This window comes from Pristis pectinata, chromosome 31 (assembly GCF_009764475.1).
Source record: "Pristis pectinata isolate sPriPec2 chromosome 31, sPriPec2.1.pri, whole genome shotgun sequence".
Classification (NCBI taxonomy): domain Eukaryota; kingdom Metazoa; phylum Chordata; class Chondrichthyes; order Rhinopristiformes; family Pristidae; genus Pristis; species Pristis pectinata.
In genome coordinates this window covers 1,947,597-1,970,515 of record NC_067435.1, presented here as the reverse complement: position 1 = coordinate 1,970,515, position 22,919 = coordinate 1,947,597, and the positions used below count along the sequence as shown (strand labels likewise).

The window sequence follows — 22,919 nt, the reverse complement described above, 5'->3', positions numbered from 1 at the left end:
CTCCCTCGGTAGAACCTCTTTCCTTGTTCTACCTACGTCGTTGGTACCACATGGACCACGACAACTGGATCTTTCCCCTCCCATTCCAAATTCCTCTGCAGGTCAGATGAGATGTCCCAAACCCAGGCACCAGGCAGGCAACACAGCCTTCAGGTCTCTTGATCCTTGTGACAGAGAATTGTGTCTATTCCCCTGACTATACTGTCCCCAATCACAACTACATTTTCCCCCTCTGCCCCCTCTTGACTGGCTCCCTGAGCCACAGTTCAGTTGCTTATCCTTCCTACAGCCCCCAGTCTCATCTGCACAGGGAGCTAGAATTTACCTGTTGGACAAGCTCAAGGGCCAAGGCTCCTCCAGCACTACCTCTTGGATCTCCTTACCTGCCTCACTTGCAGTCACACCCTCCTGTCCCTGACCACAGACTGAATTTGAACTAGTTAATCTAATGGGTGTGACTGCCTCCTGAGACAGTGTCCAGGTAACTCTTCCCCCTCCCTGATGTGTCGCAGTGTTTGAAGCTCAGGTTCCAGCTCATCAACATTGAGCCTGAGTTCCTCGAGCAACCAACACTTGCTGCAGATGTGGTCACCAGGGACCACAAAGGGGTCCACCAGCTCCCATATCATGCAGATACATCACCTGATCCTGTATCCCTATTTTATTTAATTAGTTTTAATTTGATGTCTTTTTATTTAACTACTATAAAAAAAACTTTACCTGTTCTTATCTGCTACACACCTGTGCCTCCTTGCCGAAGCTTATTGAGCCGAAGCCTCAGAAATCCCACTCCTAGACTGGCCCACTCTCACAATGGCCACTCCATTTTACCCTTGCTTTCCTTTTATTGGCTGAGTTGCCACACACTTAGCCAATCACACAACATTAAAAAAAACTAACTCCTCCTCTCTGCTAATCTGGCTGCTGCAAATGGAGAGAGGGAATGAGAGAGAGAATGAGAGAGAGAAAACAAACAAAGGAATGTAGCAGCCGTGAGATGAGGTTTCTCCCACCACAGATGCTGCCTGTGTTCAGCATTTCCCGTTTTCCCTCAGATCTCCAACATCTGCTGTTTTTGTGATTTTCATGTGCCAGGGACCTGGAAATGTCCTCAAATCAGGAAGCTGATCTGGAGGCAAAGGGATGAGATCAAATTTGCAATAAGTCCCTTTCCTCCTCTCCTGAGGATTCCAGCTCAGAGATGCAGTTCTGTTGTTGAAGACACTGCAGTTGTTGCTCACCCTCGAGAAGGAAGTTGAGACTGAGTTTTATAACCAGCTTGTTAAAGGACGTTAGAAGTCCATCACACAGTGCAGCAACTGACAATGCAGGGAGCTGTGGTATCAGCTGGATTTTTAAGACTTGGCACCAGGCCACAAAACCTATTGACTTCAGTTTCACCACCAGTCATGGGGCTTACTTATTACCACAGAGGAGGAAGACATTCGGCCCATCAGGTCCATGCCAGCTGCAAGTGGAGCACACCATCAGTCCCATTCCCACTCTCGTTCCTTCCCTGTTCCCCTGCAACTTATTCTCTCACAAACACCCATCAACGTATATTTGATGCTTTTGTCACTTACCTACACTAACAGCAGCCATTCAACCCACCGGCATGTCTTTGGGACATGGGGGAAAACCAGAGCAACTGGGCAAGGTGGGGGGGGGGGGGGGGAGCCCAAGTGGTCACAGGAAGATGTGCAAACTCCACACATGTTGCATGCTGCACCAGAGACCAGGATTGAACCTGGCTCACTGGAGCTGTGAGGCAGCGCCACTCACTCCTGGTGCTGCCATGGAGATCAGAAAACAGATGGGATAAGAGAGGGCTGTTCAACCCACTGAACCTGTTCCACCATTCACTAACTGATCTATGCCTCAGCTCCACCCATCTCCCGGTTCTGTAACCTCTGCTACCCTTATAAGTATGAATTTGTTTTTGGGATCAGATGGAACATATTTGCAGAGTGATCATATTGTAAAACAAATAAGATCCTGGGATTTGGGTTGAATCCTGTCTGCTGGTGCTGTCTGTGTGGAGTCCGGACGTTCTCACTGTGTGGGATTCCCACAGGTGCTCCGGTTTCCTCCCACATCCCGAAGATATGCCGGTAGGTTTACTGACAGCTGTAAGTTACCCCTTTGTGTAGTGAAGAATGAAAAGAGAATGCGTGCAGGGGGTTGACGGGCATGTAAAAGAGCAGGTCGCAGGATAACGAGGGAAATAAGGGCAAGGGCGGAATGGGAACCAGCAAGGACCCATTTGGCCGGATAGTCTCCTTCTCTGTTGTAATAAGTAAGGAAGGAGATGCAGCTGCTCTGAACTGTGTTAGTATTAACACTGCAAGCTATTTGTTGTGCTGGAGGTTCAGAATGCAGGAAATCTCTGGAGTCATAATGAGTTGGTGCATCTGGTCGCTTCATTACATGAAGGGTGTGGAGGCTTTGGAGGGGGTGCAGAAGAGCTTCACCAGGATGCTGCCTGGATTAGATGGTGTGTGCTATAAGGAAGAGTCAGTTTCAACAGGGATCTGATCCCCTCACTCACTCCCTGCCCTAATCTGCTCCACCCCAGCAAGGTACCTTCATTCCCCATCTCAAAATGGGATCTCTACAGGACAATTTCTTCGGCTGTCACTGGAAAGTCACTAATTTGCATTTGGAAAGTCCCATTCCAAATTATTTGCTGCCTCCTTATAACACAGGTCAAGTCTAGTCGAGTTTACTGTCATGTGCACAAGTATGGGGAGGTACAGGTACAATGAAAATCTTGCTTGCAGCAGCATCACAGGTACAACATAACAGGTACAGACGACACCACATAAATTATACAAAAATTGCATGTAAATTATACAAGACAGTAAAGAAAAAGACTGTGCAAAACAAGATATTGGTGCAAAAACACAATTAGAATCAGACAGGCGTGGGCTTTCAGTGAGTCGAGGTTGACTGGAGTTGGACCATAAACTGGTTGCTCGAAGGTACTACAGAGATTGATACAAAAGAAGATTCAAAAGGGGGTGACCGTAGGCTGCGAGTATTTGAACGGAAGGTGTGACAGCACGTCTGGTGTAGCTTTCTGCTTTGATGTGCAGCCCAGATGTGACAACAGGATGGTCCACACTTGCAGTTGTGCATCTCTCTCCTGGTTAGCTGGTGCTTGTCCATAAATTGCCACCAGTGGTTTAGGTCCATGGGGTGAAGGACTCCTCCCTATGTTGACTTAGCTTTGGAGAATAGGAATGTGGTTTCAAGCACAAGACACATCTCTTGGGATTTTCCCTTGGTAGCTATAAGTATCAAGGGGAATGTTGATTAAGGGAGGGCTCCCTCGCTGTGTTTGGAGGGAGACTGATGTCCAGTGTAAGTGAAGCCTGTGGCATTTCTGTACGCCTGCAGGATCATTCTCCCTGTCCTGAACCACAAGGAAACAATTATGCTTTAAATCTTCCTGCCTGTCCCACAGATGTGCCTCCTGACATCATAGATTAAATGTGGAGTTACTGTTTTGGGTTGATGACTTTTCATCAAAACTAGGTAAACTAGGAATCTTTCCCAGTTTTGATGAATGGTCTTCAACCTGACCCACTGGCCTGATTTCCATCTCCACAGATGCTACCTCTTAGATAGCCACATGAATGATAGAAAACTGGAGGGCTATGTGGGAGGGAAGGGTTAGGTAGATATTAGAGCAGGATAAAATGTTGGCACAACATCATGGGCCGAAGGGCCTATACTGTGCTGTAATGTTCTACGTCCTACCTGACCTGCTGAGTATTTCCAGCATTTTCTCTCCTTATTTCAGTTAAGACTATAAGACCATAAAAAATGAGTAGGCCGTTCAGCCCCTAGGGTCTATTCCACCATTCAATGGGACCGTGGCTAATCAGACATTCCTCAACTTGACTTTCCTGCCCTTCCCCCATTACTCTCAATTCTCTTCTGATTAGAAATCTATTTCAGCCTTAATGTACCCATGGGTTCTGACCCCACTCCCAGTTCAAGGACTCACAACCTTCTGAGTGAAGAAATAGTTCCTCATCTCCATCTTAAATAAGTGCCCCTTATTCTGAAACCATGCCTTATATCCCTGGACTCTCCCATGTAAGGAAACATCCTCTCAACATGTACTCTGTGAACCTTGTATGTTTCAATAAGGTCCTCTTTTACTCATAAACGCCAATGATTCCCAACTTGTTTACTCCTTTCTTGTGGGACAATCCCTCCATTCCCATGATCTTTCTAGTGAACCTTCCCTGAGCCGCCTCCAATGAAATAATATCTTTCTCTAATTAGGAGGAACAAAAATATTTACCTTGTGGTCTCATCAGTGCCTCGTGCAGTTGTAGTAAGACTTTCCTCCCCATATACTCCAATCACTTTGAACCAAGGGCCAAAGTGGCATTAGCCTTCCTTACTATCTGCTGCATTTGTGTAGCAGCTTTCTGGGTTTGCGCACAGACTCCCAATACACTTGTACACCGAGGTCCCTCTGTTCCTCCATATCCCCTTGGACCCTACCATTCATGGTGTATGCCCTAACCTCATTAGTACTCCCAAAATGCATCACCTCACATTTATCAGGATTAAACTCCATCTGCCACTTCTCAGCCCATTTCATCAACAAATCAACATCACCCTGTAGCCTCCACACTGTCAACACTTCTTCGATGCTGTCAGTGACTCCGCTTCCACTGCTCTCTGGCAGTGCGTTCCAGGTACTCACTGCTCTCTGGCAGTGCGTTCCAGGTACTCACTGCTCTCTGGGTGAACAAGGTCACCCTCAGATCCCCTCTAAATCTCTTACCCCAAATCTATGTTTTATCTCCCTCTGATATGGGGAAAAGGTTATCGTCTCTATACCCCTCATAATTTTATATACCTCAGTTATGTCCTGTCTTAACCTCCTCTGCTTCGGAGGAAACAGACCTCGCCTCTCCTCATAACTGAAACATTCCATCCCAGGCAACATCCCAGTGAGTCCCATTCCCATCCCCTTTCCCTGTAGCTCTATAAATCATCGTCTTTCCTGCACCTGTCCAGTTCCCTTCCGAAGGCCTTGATCGATTCTGTTTCCAGCTCCCGACAAGGCACGTCACAAGTTCAGTGCCATGACCACTCTCTGCAGGAAAAGCTTTTCCTTGCCCCCCCACCCCCCCCACCCCCACCTGTGTCTTTGGTCCACAGTGTTAAATCTGTGTCCTTGATCCTTGAACCATTGGGGGCAGTTTCCTCCTAATTACTCATGGTCTCATAAGCTTTAACACGAGTCGTCATCTTGCAAAGATTTAGCACCAGTTGTTAGTCACAGGGCACCTGCAAACAGATTACAGTCTGTCAGCAAAGTTGGGACATGTCCTGTGAAGTTACACACAGTCTGGGACACAGATTGGTTGAATAGCCACGAGAATCTCATCGTTATGCATCAGTTCAGGGTTACTTGCCTTTTCTAAAAGTTTCTAGAAGCATTGACTTCCTTCAGTGATCATGCATTACACATGGTGAGGTTATGTCTAATTTAGACTTGAGGGGAAGTGGTTTCCCTGTAAAGTTCATAACTTTATCTAAACGGTGACAAATGGTGGCCTTTCCACCAATTGGAGGCCATTCAGCCCATCATCTCCATGACCGTCAAAAGAACTACCCAGCCTCCTCCCTCATTACAGTACTGGATCCATAACCCTGCAGGTCACATCAAGTTCACATCCATGTGCTTCTCATGTGGATTTCTCTCTCACCTGTCTTCCAACCCACCTCTGGGTAAAGGCATTGTTCCCTCGTCTCCCCTCTAATCTATCAGTTACTTTAAATCTCTGCACCCTGGTTTTTGGTCCCTAAAAGTAATTGGTAGAACATAGAATATTAAAGCACAGAGCAGGCCCTTCAGCCCACCATGCTGTGCCGACCTATATAAGCACCTACTCCATGATCAATCTAACCTTTCCTTCATATATAGCCCATAACCCTCCATTTTTCTTACAACCATGTGCCTATCTAAGAGTCCTTTAAATGTCCCTATTGTATCAGCCTCTACCACCACCCCCGACAGTGTGATCCAGGCACCCACCACTCTCTGTGTAACAAAAAAAAGCCCTACCTCTGACATCTTCCCTAAACTTTCCTCCTCTGACCTTAAACTGATGTCCTCTGGTATTGACAAGATTAAATCTCTGATAGGGAAGATTAAATCTCTGCATCTTGGTCCAAGCTGTCCGTGGTGTCGATGCTACATTGAGGAAAGGCGAATTACAACAGCAAGGCAGGCAGATGTGCAGTTTAAATTGGCATTGTGGTCAGCACAGACATTGTGGGCTGAAGGGCCTGTTCCTGTGCTGTACTGAGCTATGTTCCATCAGCACAGATAGGTTGAAGGAATGGAAGAGAGAGAAAACGTGTGCTTGAAGTTATGCCCATGTTTTGGGACTTGTGCTGAGTTCCTCCAGTTATATCACTGCACAACAATAGTCTACAGGAGAAGGAAGGGAGGGAGGGTCACTCCAGGCTACACTTGCCCAAGTCATTGCTGCCTCCTGGTTACTCGGAAGCACAAAGGAGTTCGTCGCTCGGTCCTTGTGACCTGCTCTGCCACTCAATGGCCAACCCGTATCTCAGCTCAGTCTTGCTGCACCTGCTCCCTTGCGACTCTTGGCAACAACACACACCAGTCGACTGCTTTGCACAGCCTCCAGCGTAAATCTTCCAGTAAGAACTATTTAGAAGCATGGATATTGAGCCAACTAATGCAGGGATGTTTGTCACAACCAATTCAAAAGTTTCCTTTGGATCTGGGAATCTTCTGAGTTGTTGGGAACCCTTTCATTCTTCAACAGAACACATGCCAGTAAACATTGAAATAAGTGGATATGCACCCCACTGTCTCAGCCAACTGGTGAAAGTGGAGTGGAACTCCCAAGAAGCAAGCATTTATTTGTAAAAGATCTCCCAAACTACAGCGAACAGGACCCACGAACAAAACTACAACAACGCCTCCCATTAAAAGCAGGATTAAGAACACAGAACAGCAGAACATAGAACAGTACAGCACAGGGACAGGCTCTTCACCCCACAATGTCTGCACCGGACACGATGCCGAATTAAACTGATCAATTATTTTCCAACAATCTGCAGCAGGTGGAGGATTGTTATAAGTACAATGGATAACTTACCTGTGCCGTATCAAGGGGGTGCAACACTACAGGTGCTGTCTTTTGATGAAATGTTAAACCCAGGTCCCATCTGCAAGCGGATGCTGTAGATCCCAGGAACTATCTCAAAAAAGATTGGGGAACTTCTCACTGTTGTGCAGCCCAATCCCCGTCCCTCACCAACACCAAAAAAATCATCTCTTCACTATTATGTGGTTGTTTGTGGGATCTAGCTGTGTGTAAGTTTGCTGCATGTTTCCAACATTGCAACAGTGACTACACTAAAAATATTTTGTTGGCTCTAAAGGTGCCCTGCAATAGAGAAAGGTGCTATAGAAATGCAGGTCTTTCTTTAACACAGATTAAGTCCAGCAGGATGATTGGCAGATGTGAGTGATTTGTAGGAAAATGTAGTTGTTACTGGACTGATATGCATGGGTCTGAAATATGATCCAAAGACATGAGTTCAAGTCCCACTAAGGAAGCTGGGAGTTCAAGTAATTAAATAAATCTGGAATAAAATGTTAGTCTCAGAAAAGGTGACCATGGAACTGCAGGGTTGTTGTGAAACTCCACCAGGTCCAGTGAAGAAAGGAGTCTGTTGTCCTTGCTTCTCCCTGTGTCAATAGACCCACCAATGTGGTTGACTCTTCACTGATCTCTATTCAGCAGGTCACCTGAGTCACGAAGGGACAATAAATGTCAGTCTTGCCAGAAACAAATCAATAAAATTATCCCCAAAGTCAGTGTGACTTGTGGCTCTCTCTAAGGGGCTGACGAATGAATAGTGTAGGTGACCAAAATAAGGGATGGACAACCAGGATGAGTGCATTGTGACTGAGGAAGATGTGACATGGCAATCCCTCCTACATGGGGCCCACCTGACAGTGTAGAAATGACCAAAGGTTGCAAGGAGATTGCTCAAAAGGAGATTCTGCTCATCATAAAAATGTTTGAGGAGAAACATTTAAGTTGTTTGATGGAACAATTAGAAGGGAGATGAGAAAAGATTATTTCACTCCATGCATGCTGGGGTCTGCTCGGAATCCACTGTCCGATGGTGCGGTAGATGCAAAAGCCCTCCCCACTTTTAAACAGCTCCTGGACGTGCAGCTAGAGAGCTGTGACCCACAGGGCCACAGACCAGCTACTGGGAAGTGGCTTCAGTATTAACATCTATTTTTAGCCACCAGAGACACGGTGGCTTTCTTCTGGCCTATCAACCTCCCCGACCCCATTACTCATCAACATCAGTCCTGAACGGATGGAGGTGCACAGTCACCATAGCTACGCCAACCACCATTCACAAAGATCCTCACTGTGGGACTTTGCTCAACCCTGATGCCAACACCCGCTTTAAGTGGTTGGCTGTCTCGGACTCTCCTCCCGTGATGTGGACAGCCTGTTGTAGTTGCAACAGAAGTATAGAAAGCATACTTTTCAGGCAATTATACAGGCTTCACATTGAGGCATGCAGATGGCAGTGAAACTGGAGGCAACTGCAAGTGAGCAGAAGGCATGGAGGAAACCCGATCAGTGTGCAGAATGTAGCCGCGGAAGAGCTTTACATCTGAATATCTCTACAAGGAAAGGTTTACATAAGGCCAAGTGAGGAGTGTGATGGAACACTCTCCACTTGACTGGATCAGTGCAGCTCCCAGAACTCTATAGAAGTTTGATACCATCCAAGGTAAAGCAGCCCACTAGATTGGTAGTCCATTCACCAGCTAAAGACTGTGTGTGTGTGTCTGTGTCTGTGTCTGTGTGTCAGTGTCTGTGTGTGTCTCTCTCTCTCTCTCTCTCTCTCTCTCTCTCTCTCTGTGTCTGTGTGTGTGTATGTGTCTGTGTTTGTGTCAGTGTGCGCGTGTGTATTTCTGTGTCAGTGTCTGTGTGTCTCTGTCTCTCTGTGTGTGTCTCTCTCTCCGTGTGTGTGTGTGTGTGTGTGTGTGTGTGTGTGTGTGTATACAAAATACACTGCAGTTACTTGCTACCTCCACAACCCGTCACTTCTACCATCAAGGAGGACTTCAGGTGTGGGGGGACACCACTATCTGCTGGTTCCCCCCCACCCCCCAAACGACACACCAGCCCAAGTTGGACATATCGCCATTCCTTCATCTTCGCTGCAACTCCCTGCCCAAAGGCACCGAGGAGCAACTTCACCTGAAGAACTTGGCAGATCAAGGTGGCAGCTCACCATCAAGGGCAGGTAGGAATGAGCAACAAGTGCTGCCCTTGCCCCTAACACCCAGATTCCAAAAATTAGGAAGAGAAAGAAATGACTCATCCAGAAAAATGAATGAAACATAAGTACATTGTGGGCAGGGCATTGGTGGTCACTGTGAGAGGTCACTGGGCCTGTGCAGGTATTTGCGTTCTGTCCACGGAGTAAGCAAGCTGCTGGAGCGACCGCCAGTTATGAAGGGGAAGCAGGCCCAGTTGTTTCCTCTCCGAGGATGGCAGGAGTTTGCTGATGGAACCGGATCTGTTGGGACGGCAATGGAAGATGCCAGGCTGCATGTGTATGCGTGTGTGTATGTGCATGCTTTAATACTGCTGTTCAGCTGTGTGTGTTGGCAAGTTCAGCGTGTGGCTGTGAAGGGGAAATGGTAGACGGGGAAACTTGGGCTGAGGTGGAAGTAGTGATGGCAGCAGAATGGAAGAGGGAACTGGCAGTTGGTGAGGGGGTGAACACGAGCAGTGGTAGACCATCTGGTCCCTCAAGCCTGCTCATCGAGATCATGGCTGATCCTCTACCTTGCTGCCATTCCCTGCACTATCCCCATATCTTTATTATCCAGAATTCTATCGATTTTAAACTGAATCAGTGACCCAGCCAACACAGCCCTTCGGGGAGAGACGTCCAAAGGTTCACTCCCACCCGAGTGAAACGAATCCTCCTCATCTCTGTCATGGTTGGCCAACCCATTATTCTGAGATCACAAACCCCAGTTCTGGACTGCTCAGCTTAGGAAACATCCCTCCTGCTCCCATCCTGTAACAGTTTAGTAAGATTCAATAAGTTCTCCTCTCATTCTTCTAAACTCTGGAGAATACAGCCCCAGTCTGCTTAATTGCCCCACCATCCCTGGAAGCAGTTGTGGGTCTTTGCCACACTCCCTCTTTGGCAAGTACATCCTCTTAAAGTCAGAAGACCAAAACTGTTGGCTCACCAAGGCCACATTGCTCCATGAGGCAGTGCCTTCCTGGTCGTAAGGGAGAGGTGGGGTTGGAGGTGGGTGTGGGGGTGTCAGTAAGAATGGATGAAAGGGAGAAATGGGAGGTTGAGAGGAGACGAGGAAATACGTATGAGGAAGTGAGAGGGAGAAGTGAAGGCTAACAGATGGGGGAGAAAGGATTGAGGGGAGAGGTCCACAATGGAGAAGAGCAAAGGTAGGAGGACTGGAGGGGCAGGCTGAGGAAAGGGAGTTTGAAAGAAAAAATGAAAGAGGGAGGAGGAATAAATTGCAAACAGACAGAAAAAGGAACAAAATGGAGAAAAAAAAGCTGTAAAAGCAAAGGAAAAATACAACATAAAATAAGAAATATTACTGTTGAACGTCATGCCCCAGCTTAAACTCAGAAGAATTATACCATGTCTTTTTCTGTCAGGGTAATGGATGTCATTTTAATTTGAATTATACGTGGTATTAGGAGGACTGAGGAGATTTTATTTGTGATGGTATTAATTGTTTCAAATATATGCTGTGGCATGGACTGTTTTATTAACAGCAGGGGTTCAAACAAATTGAATTTAATGTCAATCCAGTCTTGGGGAATCTGAGCACTATCTTTTCACAGAACGGGCTGCACACACAACTTGGAGAAAGAACACTGAGCCAGATACCACAGCCAGTTCTGGGGATTTTCCCCACATTTCTCCAGAAGGAATTAACTCAGTGCAGGGAAGTGTTTCTGGATGTCTATGTGCTCCAGGTACCTCATCCAATTGGCAAGCTATTTGACTGTGGGGGCATTTGTATCAATCCATTTGAACCCAGCAGAAGAAGAAAGGTGGGGAGGGTGGGGGTTTATCTTTTTGAAGTGTCGAGTTGCTCGGACTAGGAATGGGCCAGCTGAAGAGGTGGTGGGACTAGAATGAATGGTGGCTTTCAAAAGGGAACTAGATAAACATTCGCAAACGTGGAGATCAGGGGTGGGGCCTAAAGATAGTGGAGTGCGACCAATCAGATGGCTCTTTCAGAGTTAGAAGAAGCCTGATGGGCTGAATGGCCTCTGCTGTACAATTCTATAACAGCTGCATGCATCAGTTTCAGTGAGGAGCATGGTTAGAAACCCCATATAATGTTTTTCACCCCCACACCCTCTGGTCAAGAGGAATTGAGGCTCCCCTAAATTTTCTAGTGGATATTTCCACAAATATTTGACATTTTTTGGCCCTTGTACTGGTCCCCCATGTATGTTTGTTTTTAAGTTCATTCTAGGGCATGTGGGCAAGGACAGCATTTATTGCCCATCCTATTTCCCTTGAAAAGTTGGTGGTAAGCCACCTTCTTGAATCAGTCTTTTAGGTGAAGATAAATATCATCTCAACATTAAGACAATAAAAATGTTAGATGGATGAATGTCTAACAGCTTTTCTAGAGAGACGACCTGTGCAGTCTTCGATAGTCTCTCGGTTCTGGTATAATCCTTGCTGGTCTGTTTTGCACCTTCCTCTCTGCTTTGACATCTTTCACTTAATGTGAAGGCCAGAACTATTTGCTTATGCCAAGTGTGGGCCAACCGAGGGTTGATGCAAGTTTAATGTAACTTCTGCTTTTCAGTTTGTGTACCAAAAAGAAACCCAATGGTTGTTTTTTTACTAAAATAAAACGGTATTAAATAGCTGCACGTGTTGTTTGCAGCTGAGTCATACTTTGCAACTCTCTACCCTGTTTGCCACAATTTCCAAGAAGAAAAAAAATTAAATTTTGACCATACTTGATTGAACTGAACAAATCTACACAAATTAACCAGCTGCAGTGAAAAAACACATTCCTCTGTCAGACTAATGCACTGAGATCACATAATGTGTCCAATGGGTGAAAAATAGTCCATCGATGACACCCCCACTTCCACAGTGAAACTTTGGTTTTATTTACAATTCCCTTGTAGCCATAGAGTGATTGAGTAATACAGCATGGACACAGGCCCTTCGGCCCAACCAGTCCATGCTGACTACGGTGCCCACCCAGCTAGACCCAATCTCCTGTGCTTGGCCTGTATCCCTCCAAGCCCTGCCCCTCACAAGTGCTATCCAAGTGCTTCTTAAATGATGCTATTGTGCCTGCCTCAACCACTTCCTCTGGCAGCTCGATCCATACACTCACCACCTTCTGTGTGAAAATGTTGTTCCCTTTTAAATCTTTCCCCTCTCACCCTAAACCTATTCCCAAAGTTTTGGACTCCCCTACCCTGGGGAAAAGACTGTTACCGTCCACCTTATCTATGCCTCTCATAATTTTAAACACTTCTATAAGGTTGCCCCTCATTCTCCTACGTTCCAAGGAATAAAGACCCAGCCTGGCTGACCTCTCCCTATAACTCAGGCCTTTGAGTCCTGGCAACATCCTCATAAATCTTCTCTGTGCTCTTTCCAGTTTAATCACATCTTTCCTATAACAGGGTGACCAAACTGTACACAGTACTCCAAGTACGACCTCACCAGCGACTTATACAACTGCAACATAATGTCCCAATACTTAGTGCCCTGCATGCTAAATGCCTATTTCACCACCCTGTCTACCTGTGATGTCGCTTTCAGTGAACTCGGCACTTCTACTCCTAGGTCCTTCTGCTCTATTACACTCCCGAGTGCTCTACCACAAGCCAGACTGATTCAGCTTCGGGATGTCACAAACAGCAGTTCAGATTTGGTTTGCCAAGCTCTGCCCTCAGACACTTGCTGTCGTAATCTGCCTTTGTCAGTACTCTGGTCCAGAAAGGGAAAATTAACAGTGTTCAACCAGTATTTGTCAGTTTGTGGGTGTTCACCATTATTAAGGTGCACGTTATCCAATGGTGAGCAGTGTTGAAGAAAGATGTGCTGGTAGATATGCTGCAGAGAGCAGTGGATTCAGCCCCATACATCACTGGCACATCCCTCCCCACCATCGGGAGTATCTACATGAGGAGCTGCCTCAAGAAGGCAACATCCATCATCAAAGATCCCCACCATCCGGGCCATGCCATCTTCTCACAGCTACCAGCGGGCAGGAGGTACAGAATCCTGAAGTCCCACACCACCAGGTTCAGGAACAGCTACTTCCCTTCAACCATTCAGTCTTGAACCAACCGGCACAACCCTAATCACCACCTCAGTATAGCAACACTGGGACCACTTTGCACGACAATGGACTTTTTTTTTGTTCTAATTGTGTTCTTTTTTGTTATGAATTTGTATGATTTATGTTGTTCATGTGTTTTTTTGGGTGAATGTTGTCTCTGATGCCCTGTGCCTGTGATATTGCTACAAGCAAGTTTTTCACTGCACCTGTGCACACATGGACTTGTGCATATGACAATAAACCTGACTTTGATTAATTGGTTAATGTAAAGTACCTCTTAGGGTAGATAGGTGGCAAAAGAATCAAAGGGAAATTGATGGGTGTCTGAGAGAATAAGTTTCAGGGCTACAAGGAAAGGGAAACAGGATTAATGGGATTGCTCTGCTGGGAGCTAGCATCGACCCCTTGGGTTGAATGGCCTCCTTATGGTGCGAGGTTGGAACTCATGAGCATTTGCTGGAGGATGGTTTGACTTGCTTCTGCCATGAGCCTCAAAACAAACAGCAACAATCTTGACTTTGGTGAATCTGTGCTCGTTGCATGAATTAAACTCGGGCGAGTCCAGATGTTGAGTTACTGCCTCGGGCTATGGGGCAGGTTCTGAAGCCATCTGTACTTCCCTTGGTCTTTGATGTTCCTTCATTTCAAACATTCTTTTGGATTATTTTGCATTGAAAAGTCACATGATCCTCAGCCATAAATCACATGGTCAGACAAAACATTTCTTTAGGGTTAAGAGAGCGAGATATGGACTAGGAGTGCCTCTGAGACAGAAAGTTGCTGGCTTATGCCCCATTCCTGTCCTTGAGCACCGAGTTAAGAGATCTGGTGGAGGGAGTTCTGCACTGGGAGAGTACCATGTGATGGATGAAATTTCAACCCAAGTCAGGTGAATGTTAAAGATTTAATGAACATAGTTCAAGGAAGGGTGAAAAGGCATCATGGTGCCAGTTCTGAAAGGTCTTTGACCTGAAATGTTGCCTCTGCTTCTCTCTCCACAGTTGCTGCCTGACTTGCTGAGTATATCCATCATTGGTTTTTCTGGTGCTCTGGCAGACTCTGACCACCAATCTGATACAGAGCATGCACCTGAGGAATGTGCCCATTTTACACTCTAGCAGTCTTTTAGGTTGGCATGGCAGTGCAGCGATGACTTCCCTGGGCTTGCATCCCATAGATCAGGCTTAACAATCAACACAGCAGCTCTGGAAGTTAAATTCAATTAAATAAATTGGTTCTGGAAATTAAAGTTAGACTGAGTAGCAGTATAGATAGAAAGATATCTTTATCAGTCACGTGTACGTCAAAACACACGGTGAAATGCATCTTTTGCGTAGAGTGATCTGGGGACAGCCTGCAAGTGTCACCACGCTTCCGGCACCAACGTAGCGTGCCCACAACTTCCTAACTCATATGTCTTTGGACCCATGAAACTACTGGATTTTTGTAAAAACTCCTCTGGTTTATTAATGTCCTTCAGGGAAGAAAATCTGCCATCATTGCCCAGTCTGGCCAATATGTGACTCCAGACCCATTACTGGTAAATCACTAATGTAGTGGTATTACTGGTGTCCTTTGGTTGGAATCCATCAATAAATCACAAGAGATTACTGATGGAGCAGATTTGGAAGTGGTCTACTTTTCCTTTGATCGTCACTGCTCCTTCGTGTCCCTTTTAAACACCCTTCTAGATTAGACAACTCGGTCAGCATAGACAAGTTGGGTCAAAGGGCCCGTTTCCATGCTGTATAACTCTATGACTTTATTATTGATTAACCCTTAACTGCCCTCTAGTGGCCCAGCAAATTTGGTGGTAAAGATGGAAATTAACTGTTGACACAGCCAGGATTGCCTTCATTCCAGAGATAAATACAAACAAAGAGGTTTGACTAGTTTATAGGTCTATTGTTTTGTGATCAGCAAACACAGTTAACCTGTTCTGCTCCCATCCTAGTGCCTACATTGGATCCACAAGCACGTTCAGTATGTTTCCAAACAACCGGATCAAAAGGAGATCATCAAGTCATTACGAAGTGGAGATGCATGAAGGTGGGTGGATCTTGTCCCAGGTATTGGTCTGACGTCCAGTGTGTGTACATTTGTAATCAACACCTCTCCCACTATGTTTTTCCCTCCTTTCAGGATCTTCCCAATGGGAATAAAAGGAGGAAAATGTTGGAAACACACAGCGGTTCAGATGGAATCTGTGGGCAGGTTCATTTCAGGTCAATGACCTTTCATCAGAAAAGTCCAGCTGTGAACATACCTTAGGATGCAGAGACGGAGGGGATGGGAAATTTGGTGTATGGTGGTGGAGGCAGGATGGAATAAATGATGAGGCACGTGGTAGAAGGGGAGATGTTTTCAATCTTAACTCCCTCTACCCCATCACATACCTCCCTCCCCACTTTCTCTGCAACTTGGTTGACCTTCATTGTACCCTCGTTTGGTGACAGTTCATCAAGCTGAAACATTAGCTCCAATTCTCTTGCCCCAGAGCCTACCTGACCTTCTGATCATTTCCAACAGTTTGGGGTTTTATTTCGGATTTCTGGTGATGTGTTGCACCCAGATTAGTGAATTATATTACAGGCATGTCCCTGGCACCCAAAAACCCCAGTGAAGCAAGCACATACAGGCAGTTCCCAGGTTAGGACAGGGTTCCATTCCCGAGAACCATTCATAACCCAAACTGTCCGTAAGTCAGAAATGAACAACACTATGTTGGAATCAGAATTATTGTCACTGACTTGTAGGATGTGAAATGTGTTGTTTTGTGGCAGCAGTACAGTGCAGAGACAAAATTACTATAAATTACAAAAATAAATAAATAGTGCAAAAGAAAAAGGAACAATGAGGTGGTGTTCATGGGTTCATGGACCATTCAGAAATCTGATGGCGGAGGGGAAGAAGCTGTTCCTGAATCGTTGAGTGTGGATCTTCAGGCTCCTGTACCTCCTCCCTGATGGTAGTAATGAGAGGGGGTCATGTCCCAGATGGTGAGGGTCCTGAATGATGGATGTCACCTTCTTGAGGCACCGCCTCTTGAGGATGTCCTCGATGTTGGGGAGGATGTGGGAGAGGGTCACAGAAACAGCAGTGACAGGAGAGTGAGCAGGCGTGGGGAGCAGCTGCCAGCCGGCCTCACTGACTCAGTGAGTGAGCAAGTCTGCTCAGCTCTCCTGGCTCTGCTTGGCTCCACCCAGCCCCTGACTGTTGCGGCTTGGGGTTGGGGAGAGAGGTCAAGCCTGCGTCCAATCTGTCAAGCCCCGTAGACATTTTGTATCTGTCAGAGAGATTCTCTCTCATTCTTCCAACCTCAAGAGTACACATCCAGTCTGCCCTATCTCTCCTCAGATGACAACCTCTCCTCTCCATCCAATCCCTGGAATCAATCTGCTGATCCTAGCTGCACTCCTTTTATCAAAAATATGTTCTCCCTTAACGACAGAGATGCCTTGGACCCAATAGTCCAGACACAGCTTCACCAAGGTCCAAATAAATGGAGTAGGTTGACTTTTCTACTCAAACCGTCTCACAATAAAGGTCAAGATACCATTTGCCCTTCCCAATTGTTTGCTGTACTGGTGTTAACTTTCAGTGATCTGTGCACTAGGAAGCTTTGAACACCAACACCTATAAACCGTTCATCATTTAAAAATATCTTTGCTTTTCTCATTTTCCCCCAAAGTGTTTGATTTCACATTTTCCACATTATATTCCGTTCATTTAGCCTGCTTGTATCCTACTGAAGTGTCTTTACATCCTCCATGCAACCCACACTGCCACCCAACTTCATGTCATCAGCAAACTTAGATATATTACACTTGGTTCTTAATTCAAATCATTGATCCAGTTAGAGTCATAGAGCTATACAGTATGGAAACAGGCCCTTCAGCCCAACTCATCCATGCTGTCACCAAGACGTCTATCCTAGTTCAATATAATAAGATAAGATGAGATCTTTATTAGTCACATGTACATTGAAACACACAGTGAAATACATTTTTTGCGTAGTGATTTTGGGAGGCAGCCCACAAGTGTCGCCATGCTTCCGGCGCCAACATAGCATACCCATAACTTCCTAACCTGTACGTCTTTGGAATGTGGGAGAAAATCGGAGCGCCCAGAAGAAACCCACACAGACACGGGGAGATCGTACAAACTCCTTACAGACAGTGGCCGGATTTGCCCGTGTTGACCCATATCCCTCTAAATCTTTCCTATCCACATACCTGTCCAAATGTCTTTTAACCATTGCAAATGCACCCACCTCTACCAACTCCTATGGCAGTTCATTCCACATACCCACCATCTTCCAAGTGAGAAAGTTCCCATTTAAATCTTTCCCCTTTCATTTTAAACCTATCCCCTCTAGTTTTGGATCCATCTACCCTGGGGAAAAGAATGTGATCATCCACTTTTTCTATTCCCCTAATACTTTTATAAACCTCTGTAAGGTCATCCCTCGTCCTCCTATGCTCCGGGGTAAAAAAAAGTCCAAGCCTATCCAGCCTCTCCTTGTATCCCAAATTCTCCAGTCCTGGTAACATCCTCATAAATCTTTTTTGCACTCTTTCCAGTTGAGTGACATCCTTCCTGTAGCTGGGTGACCAGAACTGCACCAATTCTCCAAGTGTGGTCTCACCATTGACTTGTCCAGCTGTAGTTTGGGACCATCGGTCTCCTCCTGGGCCTTCCTGTGTACAGTTGGGTATCTGGCAGTGCTGTGACAAGGGCTTTGTCTGCCTTTATCTTCAGGTCCTCCTCAGAAGGTCGTACGGCGAATGTTCACCAACAGCCGGGAGCGATGGAGACAGCAAAACGTTAACGGGGCTTTCTCGGATCTTCGCAAACTCATCCCTACTCACCCTCCAGACAAGAAGCTCAGCAAGAACGAGATCCTGCGCCTGGCCATGAAGTACATCAACTTCCTGGTGAAGCTGCTCAATGACCAGACTGTGCAGCAGGAACCAGACGACAAAGGTTGGCCAGGGGTCAAGAGAAATGGGGTGTGTGGTCCTGCGGCCAGTGGAGCAGTGGTGGTGGACACCACATCTCAGAACACAGGGGTGGCGCCGGCTCCTGAGTCCTTACCTGCTCCACAGAAGAAGCTGGGCTTGGTGGATATGGCAGCAATAGCAGTGCGAAGACAACTGTCGTCCATCACCAATGCAACGTCACCAGCGGCCAGTTGCTATGGCAACTGTGGGAGCCCCAATACTGAGGAGGAGGACTACCAGGAGCGCTTGATAAAAACAGAGCCAGAGTCGGGCAAAGCAAACCTAGTCTCGGCTGTGGCTCAAAGATGATAAAGGGCAGACGCAGACAAGGGGAGAGGCAGCCCGTATAAACTTCCAAGCTCAGGACGTGGCCATTCCTATTTGTACTGGGATCAAAGAGCATTCAGAATGATGTCAAGAGGACAAACTCAAGGATGGATTTAACTCCTGCCCTTCTGGAGCAGTTGACTTGTCTGTGTGCCTGGAGCCATTCCAGGGCCTATTACTACACAGTGGAAGGAGTGATTTTGTACTGATCACCGCACCTGTTACACAGACGTGTGAGGTTTCAAAGTGACCGATGAACAATAAGCTGCATGTTTTTTGACAATTGTTAAGTCGGTTTATTGAGGGTGACTCAAAGGGTAAGTCGGCTGAGCTCCCACCAACCTGTTACTAACTTTCATTGACCAACACAAGTCTGACAAGCGACAGTGGGTTCAGAAGCTGTGCTTAAACACTTGCCGGTGGAGAACTTGTAGATTGACTTTGGCCCAATCCTCTCCCCTCCCCACTGTCTTACCATCATGAGCTGGGGTGGAATTATTCTGGAATTAGGCACTTGCTCTGTGCATTGTGCACTGAGGAACCCCTCCCCACAGCTAATCACCTCCTCCAGCTGGCCACGTGTGGGTAAGGGGAGCTAAGAGGCTGGTTGACTGAGAGAGCCGCTGCTATCTCAGCTGGTGTTAGTGGATATACCCACATATACACATTCCAAGAAGAATCTGCTTTCAAGCAGGAGTGAGACCAGGACTGATTTTTGCTTTCTTAATCCAGGAAGAATGAGCTCCTCCAGAAAGTGTGGATTGTAGCTAGTAGATCCCAAGAAGGTGATTAGTCTCCGGTGTTGTAGGTGGTGATCTGCCCCCCAGCCAGAACCAGGTCGCAGTCTCACTTGCAGGAATTTAATGAATTGGACTTGTCAACAGTGGGGTCCCCTTCACTCACACCTCAAACTGGGTTTGAAGTTTCCTCTTTTCACCAATAATAAAAGGGTCACAATTTTTTCAATCCAACAAAACTCTATTGCAACAAACAGTCTGCTGGAGGAACTCAGTGGGTCGAGCAGCATCTGTGGGGGGAAAGTAATTGTCAATGTTTCAGGTCGAAACAGTCCTGATGCAAGGTTTTGACCCAAAATGCCGATGATTCCTTCCTTCCCGACAGATGCTGCTCGACCCACTGAGTTCCTCCAGCAGATTGTGTGTTGCTCCAGATTCCAGCATCTGCAGTCTCATGTCTTGGTATCACAATACATTTTGTAATATCAACCAGGCCTTTTCCACTAAGCGTACATCTTGAAATGCGGACATTGTGCATAGATTGTGGTTAGGTGTGGATGTATAATTGAATGCACAGTCCTGTGGTGTGGGGGGTGAGGGGAGGGCAAGAAGATGGTGGAGAAAAACTGATGAGTAAAAACTTTGGCCACAATGGATAACTTGGAATGTGTTCCCAATATGCAATTCATTATAGAAATCAAAAGTGGATGCATTTGATGAAAGTTTTATTTTAATTAAAAAAAAGATAAAAACACCTCAAAATGAATCTAAAATAAGAACTGTAAAAGTCAAGCCCTTTTTTATAAAAGATTCAAACATCTGAATCATGAACATCTTCATACCAATGTCATGTTGGGCAAACTGCTATATATATGGCTTTGCAGAATAATAACAATTTACAGTGCACATTCAACCCCTTGAATCCATGCTAGCCACTTCTCAGCCCTGCGGGTTACAGCTCTTTTGGGATGGGAACACTGCAGTGGTTCAGGAGATGCTGGTGGACACCACCTCTTAATGCAATCGGTTAAACACCCTCATGGAATTCCAGTATCGGCACCAAGTCAGGCTGAGTGAAATAAAAGACAGCAGGATATTCTCTGTCTGCATGGATCAGGTGATGCATCTGGGGGAGGACATCTCACAGCCCCAAACCTTGAGATGAAACAGTATCCAGAATGATGATGTTTCATCCCAATTCCTGCTCAGCGGTACCCAAAAGCCTGCATTGTCCATCATCTCTTCAAGAGCATGTATGCAGAAACAGAACAGGCACACTGGTGAGAATGCAACAGTGGGAGGGCAAACCCTGATCGAGCTGCTTTTTATACAGAGTGGCTGGTAACAATACAGAGCATCTCAAATGGAAAGGGGTTCTGTTGCCTAATGAAAGCCATCCTTCACCTTTGACAAACCATTATTTTCAAAACAGAAAACATTAACTCTGTTCCTCTGTCCACAGATGCTGCCTGGCCTGCTGAGAGTTTCTGGCACTTTGTTTTTATTTCAGATTTCTAGCATCTGCAGTTTTGTTTTTTTATTTTCATTCGACCACATTTATTTCTTGGTTTAACTGTGCCACACACACATTGGCATCTGTTTGAAGATCCATCGTGAAGTTGTTATAGAGTCATAGAGCAATACAGCACAGACACTGGCCCTTTGACCCAACAAGTCCATGCTGACCACATTGTCCACCAATCTAATCCCAACTTCCTGCATTCGGCCCATATCCCTCGAAGCCCCACCCCTCCATGTACCTATCCCAGTGCTTCTTAAATGATCCTGTTGTACCTGCTTCACCCACTTCCTCTGGCAGTGCTACCTGTTGCTTATTCACTTTTAACCTCCAATTGAAAAGCAAAAAGATTGAAGATGCCAGTAAACCAAAATAAAAAGAATGAATGCTTCAAACACTCAGCAGAGCAAGCTGCAGCAGAGGAGAGAGAGACAAACAGAATCAACTTCAGGTCAATGACTTTTCATCAGAACTCAGTCCATCGACCTGAAACATCATCTCTGCTTCTCTCTCCACAGATGCTGTCTGACCTGCTGAGTGTTTCCAGCATTTTTTGTTATTTCACTTTTAATCTCTTTCTACTTTTAGTTTCTCCAGATGTTTTCACTTGCCTCCAAAAGATACCGTCTCAACTGTTCTCCCTCCTTCATTTCATTACTATACAGAAATGAAGAGCGATTCACTGTCCCCTATTCCACCACATTCTTTATTTTATTCATTTCCCTTATCCTCTATGCATTGCTCAATTACCTGTAATATCTTGATTCACACCATCCTGTGTTCAAATTTAAGAGCATGTGAAGCCACAGGAGTAGGTCACATTGCCCCAAGGTCAGGTAGTACCTTAAGTCAGTTCTGATGGATAATTGCAGGGATATTATTTGGGGATTATCCCCAACATCACTAAAAGATTCACTGAGTTTCCACAGTATTTAAGGGCTCATGGAGTGCAGCCTTTAGCTGGTACCAGTGAATTGACAGAGACAAGATTTGCACAGTTTGTGTACAAGGTTTGACCAGGATAACTCACGAATGAGCATACATGTAATGGACGTGACCACAAATGGGCCATAAATCACGCCCTGTGAGGTCTTTGTAAAAAGTGTTCGGTTTCCAGCACTTGTTAAACTACATCCCAGCGGCGATCCACCAAGGTGAAAGCCCAAAGTCAGAGTGAAAGATGTGAGCAAAGTTGACAAGAACAAGCAGTTAAAAATAAATCAGGGGAGGAGAGGGACAACAGCTGGTTAGTTTGATATTCTACACTTCATGGAGGCTTAGGGGAAATCAGCAGACCTGGGTGTTCCTGTGAAGTTTGTTTCAATCATTGTACAAGTCCCAATCGGTTAAGTTCTGTGATACAGAGAAAGAATATTGTACGTAACAGTGGCCTTATGTACTGTTTCCTACTGTGTCCAGTCTTGTACCTGTCAACCAAGTGAAACTCAGCAGCTCCCCCCTCTGTGGATGTATATAATATTGTAATCAATATCACACTTGTCAGCACCTACTGTTCTATTTATTACATGTGTGAAGAGTTTTAAAAATAATTAAAAAAAAACAAGCAATTTGTAGTCTTGGTGAAAGCCAGTGCTTTGAAATTGTAATAATCAGTCAGTGGTGTGGTATCAGATGCATGGTTGCTAATCCCATGTATAGTGTAGAAGTCTAACAAAACAAGGAATCTGACAGGCATCTTCAACCAATGTCCTTCTGCACCAAAAAGATTTTAAAAAAGACACTTAGATTTCTGTGGCAGCTTTCACAATGTTTCAAAGCACCTCACAGCCAAAGTATTTTTGAAACGTTGTCACCGTTAAGATAGTTTTATAAAAGTTTGGTTGGGCCACATCTGGAGTATTGCATTCATTCCAGGTCAATCCATTACAGGAAGGATG

General features: G+C 45.7%; 1 protein-coding gene across 1 annotated transcript in view; it reads left to right on the top strand.

Annotated features, from left to right (window-relative positions):
- LOC127585071 (protein lyl-1-like) overlaps positions 1 to 22,575 on the top strand; it is a 36,903-nt gene extending 14,328 nt beyond the window's left edge. Inside the window, exons 3-4 of the mRNA XM_052042226.1 lie at positions 15,390 to 15,484; positions 18,197 to 22,575. Of these exons, the coding sequence (XP_051898186.1) occupies positions 15,390 to 15,484; positions 18,197 to 18,747 (646 nt within the window). The 3' untranslated portion in view covers positions 18,748 to 22,575. The remainder of the gene's footprint in view (positions 1 to 15,389; positions 15,485 to 18,196) is intronic.
- Positions 22,576 to 22,919: the final 344 nt, after the last annotated feature.